Below are 12,500 nucleotides of genomic sequence, written 5' to 3'. Positions count from 1 at the left end.
GTAGTCGTGAGTTCGATTCCCGGGACCCAGTTATTGAGTTGGTTCACGACAGCCCTGGCCAGGCGGGGAGGCGACCCAAACATCGGCCTAAGAACCCAGCGGCTTGTCGCAACTGAAAGGGTCTGCCCTATCAGGGGTTTCTCACTTCTCACTTCGTGGGAGTGTATATATATATATATATATATATATATATATATATATATATATATATATATATATATATATATATATATATATATATATTTTTTTTTTTTTTTTTTTTTTTTTTTTTTTTTAACGAAAATTTCGCCGTCATTTCTTGATTAAAGTTAGCCTTTAATGGACAACATCCATGGACCAAAAGTTCATCAGCAAGTATAACATAGGAACTCATAATTTTTTCAAAATTAGTTACAATTAAACTTTATCCAAAAATACGTAACGCTGTCGGATTTGTGTTCCAATTGCACTCAACAGACTGGTCCCTCTAAAGCTACTACAATCCTTTTTGCCCCAAATTCCTTTGCATACAGGAACTATGCAAACACTCCATTTCACCATTCGCTGCTTCTCCTTCCTACTTCCCCCATTCTTCTCCTTTTGCCTCATCGCTTTGTCCTTCACAAACCCTTTTGTCTCTTGACTTTTCACAGGAGGAACATACAAAGTGGAGGATTCCTATTTCTATAACTTTGTCCTGTTTAATCACATTTTAAACACACATGGGAAACACGTTGGCAGTATCCTTCACCCCCATCAAAGGGAGATCTAGAGTAAGGCAAAGTCACAGAAGTAGTAAAGGACAGGTTCAAGTGAACAACATAAAGGAACTATAGTACAGTGTTATTATTCTTCTATGAATAGAGACTTTTCAATTTAGAGATACCAATATCTATTCAAACTGGAGCACTTATCACTTTCAACTTCCACTATCCTTCTGGTCTCCTGCTCTCCTTAAATATTTCCTTTGTTACTTTTGCATCTTTTACTTTTAAAAGATGTAAAAGATGCAAAGATAAGAGGGAGGGTGGAGGGGAGTGGAGTGTATTTAGGGATGGAATGGGTGGGAATGATTTTATGCCTTTTTCTTTTTGGCTACCTCCCTTGCAAGGGGAAAAAAGCCTTGGTACATGTATATGTATGTATGTACTTTTGCATCTTAACTTCGTTGTAATAATAACCCCAAAGGATAGAGGCTCTTGGCATTTCTGACAAAATACTGAATTATCTGATTTAGACAAAATGGTGTATGGCTTTCGACTGCAGGAGGTACCGCAAAACAGTCCCTATAGTACTGATTCTGTGATGCCATACAATTAATACTCCAGTGCTGGACAATGCAAGAAAAACAAGGAAGAAAAGTAAATGTTTGAGTGTGATCAGTGTAATGAATCAACTCTCATTTGTTTAGTGTGAAGTGGACACTTTCTTGTTTTAAGTTTTAAACTGGCCTTGTCAAAAAACATAATGCTCATTAAGTTCCACGTGCTTACTTTTTCAGAAATTCCCGCTTGAAGGGTCTCGTTTAAAAGCTACAAATCGGCATCCAAATCACAAAAGAAAATATATATCAAGAAAGTATTTTTTCAATCTTATTCAGTAAACTCAATTCGACGACGCATTGCTCAATTATTCTAAATTGGTGAATGTTAGTGGCAATACTAGAGTGCTTGACGGCCTAATTAAGCACTGGTCACGGGACTTGTTCAAATAGATAACTGATTCGCCGCAACCAACACAATTTTGATGATTTTGTTAACGACCGTGTTATTAAAAAGTAGACACGAGTTGCATGGTAATGCATACACTAACATGGTCTTTGCAGCCTTACCTGATTGAGTACGCTTTGTTAGGAGCCGCTTTGCAAGTCTTCTTTGTAATGTTGCACTATCCGTTTTTCTCCAGCTGGTTCAACGTTACTCGACACAGTGATTTTGACTGAGTGGTTTGGACACGACAAAGAGGCCACGGTTTTCGAACTCAGTGTTGATATCCCGATTTGGTGGTGGATCGTTCCCCGATCACGGCACTGAGAAAGTGAAAGATCATTGGATTTTCCCTGTCTCAATACCAGACCTCCGAAGGTCGATTTCATATATCATGCACCTTATTCGTCACTAATACTACATTTTGGTGTAATTATATACCTAAAGGTTGCTATCAAGCCATATATCAAGCAGCTCTGATTTATTACACCTTGATAAACCCCCCCAAATGATTTGGCTATTTGGTTTGGATGTCAGATGTCGTTACATGTCATGCCGGACACCTGCAATGGTGAATGGCAACAAACATCACAGGTGTTCAAAATGACCAATTGGAGTTGCGTCTCATCGAGGATTTCAAAATTAAATATCTAAGTGACTACAGTGGTGCCCCTACGGACCAGAATAACACAGCATTTTTTTTATTATTTAGAACAAATCTCCACAGAGTGAAGAATGATGATTAATTTTTATTTCAATTATCCTTCCGCTCAGTTGTGATATGTAAGAGGCTGGTAGATAAAGGTAGACAAGTAAGGTAGATAGAGGGGTTAGGTGGCGAGAATTTCATTTTTATGAGTTGGATGTTTGGTAAACAATAGCCGCGAAGGAGTTGCATAATGTCGCCCCTTGTCTAAAGTTTATAAACAACCGCTAGGGACCAGATTCAGGTCCCTTGTTGTTCATTGTGTACATAAACGACTTAGACGACGGGATAAATAGTGATGTTAGTAAGTTTGCGGACGACACTAAAATAGGACGCCTAATTAGGTCAGGAGACGACGCAGAGATTCTGCAGGATGATCTTAACAAATTGTTCACATGGTCGGTGAAATGGCAAATGAACTTCAATATCTCTAAGTGTAGCGTGTTAAACGTAGGGCTACATAACTCCGATAATACATACAGCTTAGATAACACGTTTTTAGAGAAAACTGAGTGCGAGAGAGACTTGGGAGTTCTAGTGAGTCCGGACCTTAAAACCAGGAAACAGTGCATTAGCGCCAGGAATAAAGTTAACAGAGCATAAGGTTTCATTACTAGGACGGTAACGAATAGAAGTGCAGAGGTAATTATTAAATTATCTAGCGATAGTTAGACCCATCCTTGACTATGCGGTACAGCTTTGGTCTCCGTCCTACAAAATGGACATCAATCCACTAGAATCAGTACAGAGAAGAATGACCAAAATGATAAATGGACTAAGAAATTTACCTTACGAAGAGAGGCTTAGGCACCTTAACTTACACTCTGGAAAGACGCAGAGTGCGGGGTGATCTAATAGAGGTGTTCAAGTAGATCAAAGGCTTTAACAAGGGTGATGCAAACAAGGTCATCATATTAAAACAACAGGGCGGGACTCACAGTAATGGTTATAAACTGGACAAATTTCGTTTTAAAAAGTAAATAGGCAAGAATTAGTTTACTAATAGGGTGGTCGACGAATGGAATAAACTTAGTAACTAAGTAGTAAGCGCTGAAACTATCAGTTGTGTTATGAAACGATTAGACAACTTTATGGATGAGGATGACAGGTGGTGATGAATACGGAGCTGCCTAGTGTAGGCCTTATGGTCTCTTGCAGTCTCCTTCATTCTTATGTTCTTATATTCTTATTTTAATGCTGACGTAACAATATGTAAACTAAGCCATTCATGCATCGATATCGTGATTGCTTGAGTAAGCAGTATTGCTTAAGACGTTGTAACAGTCTTTCTGGTTGGAGAAAGGGTAGAGGAGGAGAAAATTTTATTGGTTTACGATAGTAAAGTCACGCCCTTAGAGAAGGCACTTAAATGTAACAGTAAAGATCATTGGACTAAGAAAGTCGTGACGTCGGTGCAGAGGTGGCGTAGGAAGTAAATTGAGGACCCCAGGAGGGAGCCCCTTGGTGTAAATTGACAAGCCAAGTGTAATATTATTCGGGAAGAAAAGAAGAAAAATTCTACCTCCGTTTAATTCACCCCATAAAGAAACATTACCTCCTACAGAAATATATGGTGAAAGACATTATTACTTAAGATAGTGATGAAAAGAATGTTGGAAGTGAAAGAAGAAATACAAAACCATAGAAGGGAACAGTAAACAGAAGTGAACCAGTAGTTACGGAGGTGACGGACATGTTAAACGATAAGCAGCTCCCACAACGAGGAAAATATGAGACGATTCACGTGCGTATGGCATGTACTGTACAGCCCTGCCTGCTGTGTACCGCCACGACGTACATGTGTAGGTCCTGGGCGCAATAGGCTTAAATCTCTTAGACACCACGTTGCCGATGCGATATTGTCTACAAGGATAGAAACGCTGGTTATTGCTCATGACATACTAATACACTCACCACCTGACAGATCTTCATTTTCTGATGACACAAATATCATTGAAACACGTTTTTACAACTAAGCTTTTGACATACTTTCCTGCACTCTAGGCGCCTTAAAGTGGCTGGGGTTTATGGTGGAGTCGATGATTTAATGAGGCGGCTTTGCTGTGGATGTGCTGTGTCTTGCGACACTGCTTCTGACCCAGGGCAGTAGGCGAGACGCAGGAATGACCCGTCATTTTTTGCTACCTCCTTTGTAAAGGGGAAAAAGTCTTTGGTATGTGTATGTATGTATGTATGTATGTATGTATGTATGTATGTATGTATGTATGTATGTATGTATGTATGTATGTATGTATGTATGTATGTATGTATGTATGTATGTATGTATGTATGTATGTATGTATGTATGTATGTATGTATGTATGTATGTATGTATGTATGTATGTATGTATGTACAATGATCACATGAACGACGACCTTTCTGTCCATAACGAGGTTTGATTCAAAGCATGAATATATAGAACAGTAAATAAACACCCAAAATAGCAAAAAAAAAGAGAAAAACATACAGACTTCAAGTCATAGTGAATCGGTGTTTATCCAACTCAATTTTTAAGTCTTCAAGCATTTTCTGGAGGAAGATTCATCCGTCCTTTGACCACGCAGTGGAAGAAACAGTTTCTACATCCTGACAGCTTTAACCTTGGTTTCTCGTCTGGTTAGCACTTAGTGTGAAGCTGTTTTCATTTCCGATATTTCAAAGTCTCGCTAGAGTCTTCAAGATCTGCAACAGGTACCTCCTGCGTCTCTTTCTCTCTCTCTCTCTCTCTCTATATATATATATATATATATATATATATATATATATATATATATATATATATATATATATGAATATATATATATATATATATATATATATATATATATATATATATATATATATTATATATATATATATATATATGTAAGGTAACCACTTAGGAAAATAAACAAACGGAGCTCCGTTTGTTTATTTTCTTAGGTGGTTACCTTACATTTATAAAACACACGTTCCTAGTGTTCTTATTGCATATATATATATATATATATATATATATATATATATATATATATATACAAATAGCTTAAGGGCTATAGCAAGGATGATTCAGGCAAGGTCATCATATTATGACAACAGGGCAATATTCGTAGTAATGGATTTAGATTGGACAAATCTAGGTTTCAGATAGATATAGGCAAGAACTGGTTTACCAACAGAATGATTAACAAGTGTAATGGACTTAGTAACCAGGTAGTGAGCACTGAAGCAATTGGTCGTTTTAATAGAAGATTAGATAAATTTCTGGATAGGAATGATAGGTGTTAATGGACATGGAACTACTTGGTGCAGGCCTTAGGGTCTCTTACAGTCTCCCCCGTTTGACAGCCAAATCTGACCCATGATATATCTCATCTGTATAAGTGTATCTAAAAAAGCGTAGACTCAGAGGTGACTTAATACAAGTCTTTAAGATTCTAAAGGGAATTGACATCAAAAGTGAAAAAAAAAATTCACACTGAATGAGAATCCGACAAGAAATAATGGTCTCAAACTCTCAGGAAATAGATCTAATTTGAAAGAGGGTAGAAACAACTTCGCAAGTCGTGTAGTTAATAAATGGAATAAACTTCCTGCAGAGGCAGTGCAATGTAGTTCAGCTCGAAGCTTTAAAATTCGTTTAAACACCTAAGCAAGAGGCTGTAATGACTGCTATTTATTTTATGTTATTTGTTTATTTGTTTATTATTTGACTGTTTATTATTATTTGCTTGATTTTGATTTACTATTAGTTATCTGTCAATTTATTACTATTTACTATTTACCTATTTGTTTATTATTCAACTATACCTATGCATTTATTTGTTTAATCCATTATTATTTATAGTATTATAATTCTTATTTATTCTTTTTATTTATTTATCATTATTTATAATTTTTTCGCATCCAACCTAGTTAAGGACCAAAAGGTCTCCTGTCGGCATGCTCCGCCTTTGTAATATTTTATTGTTGAGCATTTAGTATAAGCAAGAGGTTCCGTTCTATGAGGCTATGGACGCGGAAGGTGGGCAACCCACACGCACCTACTTTTGAGATAATCGAGCGTAAAATTTATCGCTGATTACTACAAGGAAAACGTTCTAAATGCGTAACTATTATTCCTCAAAAAAGTTCTAGGATATTTCTGTTATGTCATGTGGTTTTTGATATAAATATTGATTTTTTTTTTTTTTTTTTTTTTTTACGGCCGCATTTTATTCACCACTACTCCATAATTTTTTAGAGTATATGGTATAAGAGGTAGTATGTTATTTCATTTTATTTTTATTTTTATGTGTTATGGTCGACTCTCATCCTTTATACCGTTTTGAGACAGTTAAGTTCATTGTCAGAGGCAATACTTGATGTTCATGACAATCCCCTTAGCGAATTTACCAACCCATTCCCCATCCTACCACCCATGAACAAAGGTAGCGGTCACAGTAGCGATAGAATTTACTGTGACACTCTGATGAACTCTAGTAGTCCAGGATGTCACCTTCTCTCTGATCGAGGTTATCAGAGTCCACGTCCCCAGCATCCTGCACCGCCAGCAACCCCTGTGTCCCACGCTTCACATTAAATCACGCGATTGTATCCCTTATTCTAACCATCAGAATGGTCGAATCTCCTTTGGCTGAAGCTTCCACAAGACTTTTACACCCTTGAACAACAGGTTGGCGCCTCGAACTCAAAACCGACAAATTTGAAGGTTGCTCTCCGTCCGCGGCTGTAGCCTCATATTAATGTACCTGTTTATTTGCTTAATCTATTTATGTATCTACATAACTTATTTTCTCTGACCGCCACTCCCGGGATCGAACCGAGGTCTGACGTACTGCCTAACCAACACCTTAAGGGCCATTTACACGGTCAAACAGTTTGACAAACCCGGTTTGTCAGACAAGTGTTAGAAGTGATGTTTGACCGTGTGAATGGGGTATTTGGTCGTCAAACACGTTTGTCGAACGTGTTTGACAACCAAATACCCCATTCACACGGTCAAACATCACTTCAAACACTTGTCTGACAAACCGGGTTTGTCAAACCGTTTGACCGTCTAAATGCCCCTTTATCGATTTCGTCGTTGGAGCTTTGAAAGTTTCACACTTTAAGTTGAACTAACAATACGTAGATAGCCAAGGCAGATAGCTATTCATACGCAAAGTCCAGTGTTTCTTTCCTTGATGAACTGAGACTCAAGTAAATCAGGATGGGATTGTAGAAGTTGAAAATTATCATCAGTAAATATCTAACTAAAGTTTAGTGCAAAGGGGACTTAAACCCCTTGGATGTGTTCTACCACTTCAGATGTGTGCTATCTTTTGGTTCCAGGTGATTTAATTCACATACGTTAGTTGGGTGGACTATGTTGTGTGTATCTGTAAATGTGCATTGGATAGTTTCATGTCGACATGCCAATAACCGAAGACCCGTCTGGACCACACGTCAGTCACTAAGGCCTTGCTCACGGAGGCATCCACACACAACTGCGCAGTTTTTCCTCGACTACGTGGTACCGCCACGCCGCTGCTTGCTGCTTCCACGCGGTTCAAACCGCTAATGTGAACAGGGCCCAAGGGAAATAACACCACTGACATTCACTTTGTTTTGATTTTTATTGGTTTTTATTTAGAAATGTTGTCAAGTAGAATATATACTGTAAAAGTGAAATTACCTAAAATATATTCATTCAATTGAAAAAAGCTATATCTTTTCTCACACAGACGTATAATATTTTGAGAATACTGCAAAAGTTAAATCGGAGCACCAGCCCATGAATACCGGCGGTTCAGTTGCAATATATGTTAATGGAATCGTTCACACACAACCACGCATTTTTTCCTTGACTATGTGGTATCGCCGCGGTTTCCGCGCGGTTCTTACCGCTAGTGTGAACAGAACCGAAGTTCAACATTCTTGTCCCGATCACCAAACACACAGCAGAAGAATACTCATCGGATCAACGCGCAATTGACTTAATCCATTCATTACCAGACACGTCTATTTCATAATAAACGCACATTGAGCTTCCTCAACTTAGACATCAAACATAAACAAAAGAACATCAGTTGAAGCAATACTGAATCAACCTAGCACACTCAACCTTCTTACTAGTGATAGGGCAATACCAAAGTTTTCAACGATTCCGATACGAGTTTCGATACTGCTCTAAATTTCCGATCCCAATAAATGATTAATAAACGTACTTTGCTCAAAGGGTTTTTGTTTTCCCGAACCAGATGCAGGGTATGGAGATAACCATGAATCATAATAACCATTGTAGGTATCGGAATCGTATCAGAAACGGAATCGTATCGGAATCGGAAGTTTAGAGCAGAATCGGGACTCGAATCGGAATCGTTAATTTTTTTTGTATCGTCCCATCACTACTTTTTACAAAGATCACAAATTCAAACTTTCATTTTCTACACTATGTCGCTGAGACAGCCAATACATCTTACTCAAACACTCAGTAAAAGGCTAAGGCTTAGGCTCACTACTACTAGATCAGGCAAAACACACTGATTCGAGACCGCATACCAACAAGAAACTAATTCACAATTATGCACACTCCTAAAATATTGCACTAACAGAAAAATGTACAAATGTATGAATGTTGAAGAGTTCCAAGTTGAATGGTGAAAATAATGATACTAGTTGCCTCAAGTTTCATTGACTGGAAACCCGCGGCCCTACAGTGGCCGGCAACGGTCCCCAGACTCTCCCACAGTCACCGTTTGTCAGCTCGCCTCATGTGAAAAGGCGGAGAAAAGACTGTCGAAGTACAGTGTGGTCCGAATGTCTTGTTACCTTTACCAATAGAGGTACAAGTATTAAAGTAATACAAAATACATGTCCTGGATTCAGGCTGCTTGTAAGTGTATGGGCAGCATTCAGGCAAGAGCATAACGGGGGTTGTGCGACATGACGTCACTCAAAGATTCGGCAAACAAGCTCCTCCGAAGATGACAATACTGCGATGGAAACATTTTGTTCCAATGTTCTTATTTTCTTTTTCTTTTGTTCTTACAATGGATAAACTGAATCCAGGACATACATTTTGTATTACTGTAATACTTGTAACTCTATTGGTAGGTGTAACAAGACATTCGGACCACCCTGTAGATGGAGAGAAGTCTTGGGCCCAGTCCGGAAACCTAATGCCAGCCCCTCTGTGCTACACCTTCAGATAGAGGTGAGAGTCTCTTTGGGTTTTGAAAATGGGCCGCTGGGACATGATCCAATCTGATGTCCCTCTTGCAGGGCCACAATTGCCGGTACTCGGCCTTAGTCCATGGATACCTGGACAAATGCATGAATGAAAAGTGATGAAGAATTGCATGAAGGTACAGCTATATAAGGTATAAAAGGCTTTCATGCAATACAAAAATAATTATAATAAACCTCTCTAAAGGCGTAGAAAAGAAAATCGAACAAAGACAGGCTCTCTGTTGCTAAACTGAAGTAAAGTTTGAACTGTTCTCTCATTTGAAATGCTTCAAGATGTACTACCTCAGCATTTCAGGTGAAAGAGAAGTTCAAACCGTACTTCAAATCAGCAACAGGAAGTCTGCCTTTGCACTGTCCTGCGTCGCCTGTGTCGCCTGCGTCGCCTGCGTCGTCTGTGTCGCCTGCGTCGTCTGTGTCGCCTGCGTCGCCTTTGTCGCCTGTGTCGCCTGCGTCGCCTGCGTCGCCTGTGTCGCTTGCGTCGCCTGTGTCGCCTACGTCGCCTGCGTCGCCTGCGTCGCCTGCGTCGCCTGCGTCGCCTGCGTCGCCTGCGTCGCCTGCGTCGCCTGCGTCGCCTGTGTCGCCTGCGTCGCCTGTGTCGCCTGCGTCGCCTGCGTCGCCTGCGTCGCCTGCGTCGCCTGTGTCGCCTGCGTTGCCTGTGTCGCCTGTGTCGCCTGCGTCTCAATTTGCACTAAGCCTGAAGGAGAACTCGGCTGACTTCGGCTAGACTCACACAGGTAACTTTAGTGGTCGCTGAGACCGCAAGGAGTGCCGTGGGTGGTTAGGAAATAAGACTTACGATTGTTCTTCTAAAGTCCCTGCGCTCGCTGGAACAAAAAACGCTCGTGCACGCGCAGGTGTCATTGTTGGAACTTCTCCCATGTGTCTCATTTCCGGTAACCAACCACCCACGACTACTAAACGCGAGCCTCCTGGTCCAGTTAGGCCATAAATCTACCTGGATGGCACGTCACAGTAATTGAAGAATAAAATATCACTTCAGCTTCACGTCACACAAATTCCCACCATCCCGAAAGCTTGTCGTTGCAAATCACTGCTACATTTTTCAAAATTTCGCACGAAAAAAAAACACCCTCCACCCGAAAAAAAAAGTAATAGCATCAGTTATTGTCCTTCTCTGTCAGGTTTTCCAACATGTTGTCTTCTTTGTCTTCTCTCAAACCAGATGTTTTCCTGGAAAAGAGAGAAAGAGAGAGAGAGAGAGAGCAGGTCATTAGAGGCCACATGAGAAGTAATGGAATAGCAAAGGGTCACACAAAGAAATATGTATAAAAAAGAATCCACATAAAAAAAAACAAGAAAGACTGCGCGAGGTATCAGATCATAATTACTTTAAGTCACATAAAAACAATTATGACCATATCTTCAAACAAAATTCTATAGATGCGACGTCAACAGTGTATTCACTTGACCTACACCTCAGTGACAGTTATCGTCTAATCTAGGAAAAAATAGAACGATTTATTTCAAGGTAATCTAGGAGGTGAAGCACAGTGTATTCGTAGAGACTTCGCCTCAAAATTGATTCCTGTGGATTGTCATGGAAACGCAGAAAGTGATGTTAGAATGTTTTATAGAAAAACACCTAAAATGACATTCAACAGCTGAGTACTTAATATCTGTATACACCAGTTCTTTTTTAATAAAAGCAATGTTTTCAACAAGATTATGTATTAATGTGGACGAATTTAGGTCTAAGAACGAAATAGTCAAGATCTGGTTTACCAACAGAATGGTTAACGAGTGTGATAGACTAAATAACCACATAGTAAGGGCTGAAAACATTGGTTATTTCAAGAGAACATCAGATAACTGTATGGATAGAGATTGGAGTTGGTAAGGGACATGGAACTGCCTAGCGAAAGCCTTCTGGTCTCTTGCAGTCTCCTTTATTTAGGTTTTTATGTATTTGCATTGTTTTCCTGTGACATAGGTGAGGTATGGATGTCTGGTAGAATGCATGACAATGACTGGCATACAGGATACTATTACCTTTACATATTTCCTCTAAGGCTCCTTCGCTCATTTCCTTACCTCCTTACCTCCTTACCTCTCCTTAACACCTCCCTCCTTCCTCCTTCTCTCCGTCCCCTTTCCTCTTCTCTCCTCTACCCTATGAGCAAAACATCTCTTTTTCTCTTTTTCTCACTTTGTATGTTTCGGATAATTTCCTCGCCCGTGTCTCTGTTTTCTCTTGACTTCTTTATTTTTTAATTTGTTCTTTATGTTCTCTTCGAGATCGATTTTATATTCCTCATGCAGCACTTTAGCCAGCTCACAAACCTCCAAGTAATCCCTTTGCTTTCACTTTGCAAATACAAGCCGTTACTGTCACCCTTGACCAAAAGGATGGGTGGTAAGTGGTGTGAGTGAGGTTACTGCATTACCAGCAGATTGGAAGATGAACTGGAAAGCTCTCATCTAGAAAGGTGATAGCTGTCGATCACAAGCAAAACACGTGATCGACCATGGCAAATATATCTTACTGACACATTACTCTACTGTATATATATATATATATTTTTTTTTTTATATTTTCTCTTTAGAAAAAGTTCCTATTTTTCAATTTCATTTCTTTGTCGCTTTTTTTCTGTCTCATTCTTATTCCTCAAGCAGTCTAGCTCCTCCCTAGTTCTTCTTCTTTTTCATCATTATCATCATCAGTAGCAGAAGCACAACATCAACAACAGGAACAACAACAACAGCAACAACAACAACAACAACAATAATAACAACAACAACAACAACATTATCGTCGTCGTCACATTCATCATCATCTTTGTTTTCTTCTTCTTTTCTTCTTTTTCTTCTTCTTTTTCTTCTTCTTTTTCTTCTTCTTTTTCTTCTTCTTTTTCTTCTACTTCTTCTTCTTCTTTTT

At 39.2% G+C, this 12,500-nt stretch overlaps 1 protein-coding gene across 3 annotated transcripts in view; it reads right to left on the bottom strand.

Moving 5' to 3' along the window:
- Nucleotides 1–10,329: 10,329 nt before the first annotated feature.
- Orct (Organic cation transporter) overlaps nt 10,330–12,500 on the bottom strand; it is a 128,407-nt gene continuing 126,236 nt past the window's right edge. For all 3 annotated transcript variants that reach the window (XM_076208148.1, XM_076208151.1, XM_076208150.1), the window contains exon 11: nt 10,330–10,795. In XM_076208148.1, the coding sequence (XP_076064263.1) occupies nt 10,723–10,795 (73 nt within the window). In that variant the 3' untranslated portion in view covers nt 10,330–10,722. The remainder of the gene's footprint in view (nt 10,796–12,500) is intronic.

This window comes from Oratosquilla oratoria, chromosome 24 (genome assembly GCF_046742065.1).
Source record: "Oratosquilla oratoria isolate Oo_2021 chromosome 24, ASM4674206v1, whole genome shotgun sequence".
Classification (NCBI taxonomy): Eukaryota; Metazoa; Arthropoda; class Malacostraca; order Stomatopoda; family Squillidae; genus Oratosquilla; species Oratosquilla oratoria.
The sequence above is the reverse complement of the archived record's forward strand: the minus strand, read 5'-3'. Positions and strand labels throughout refer to the sequence as shown.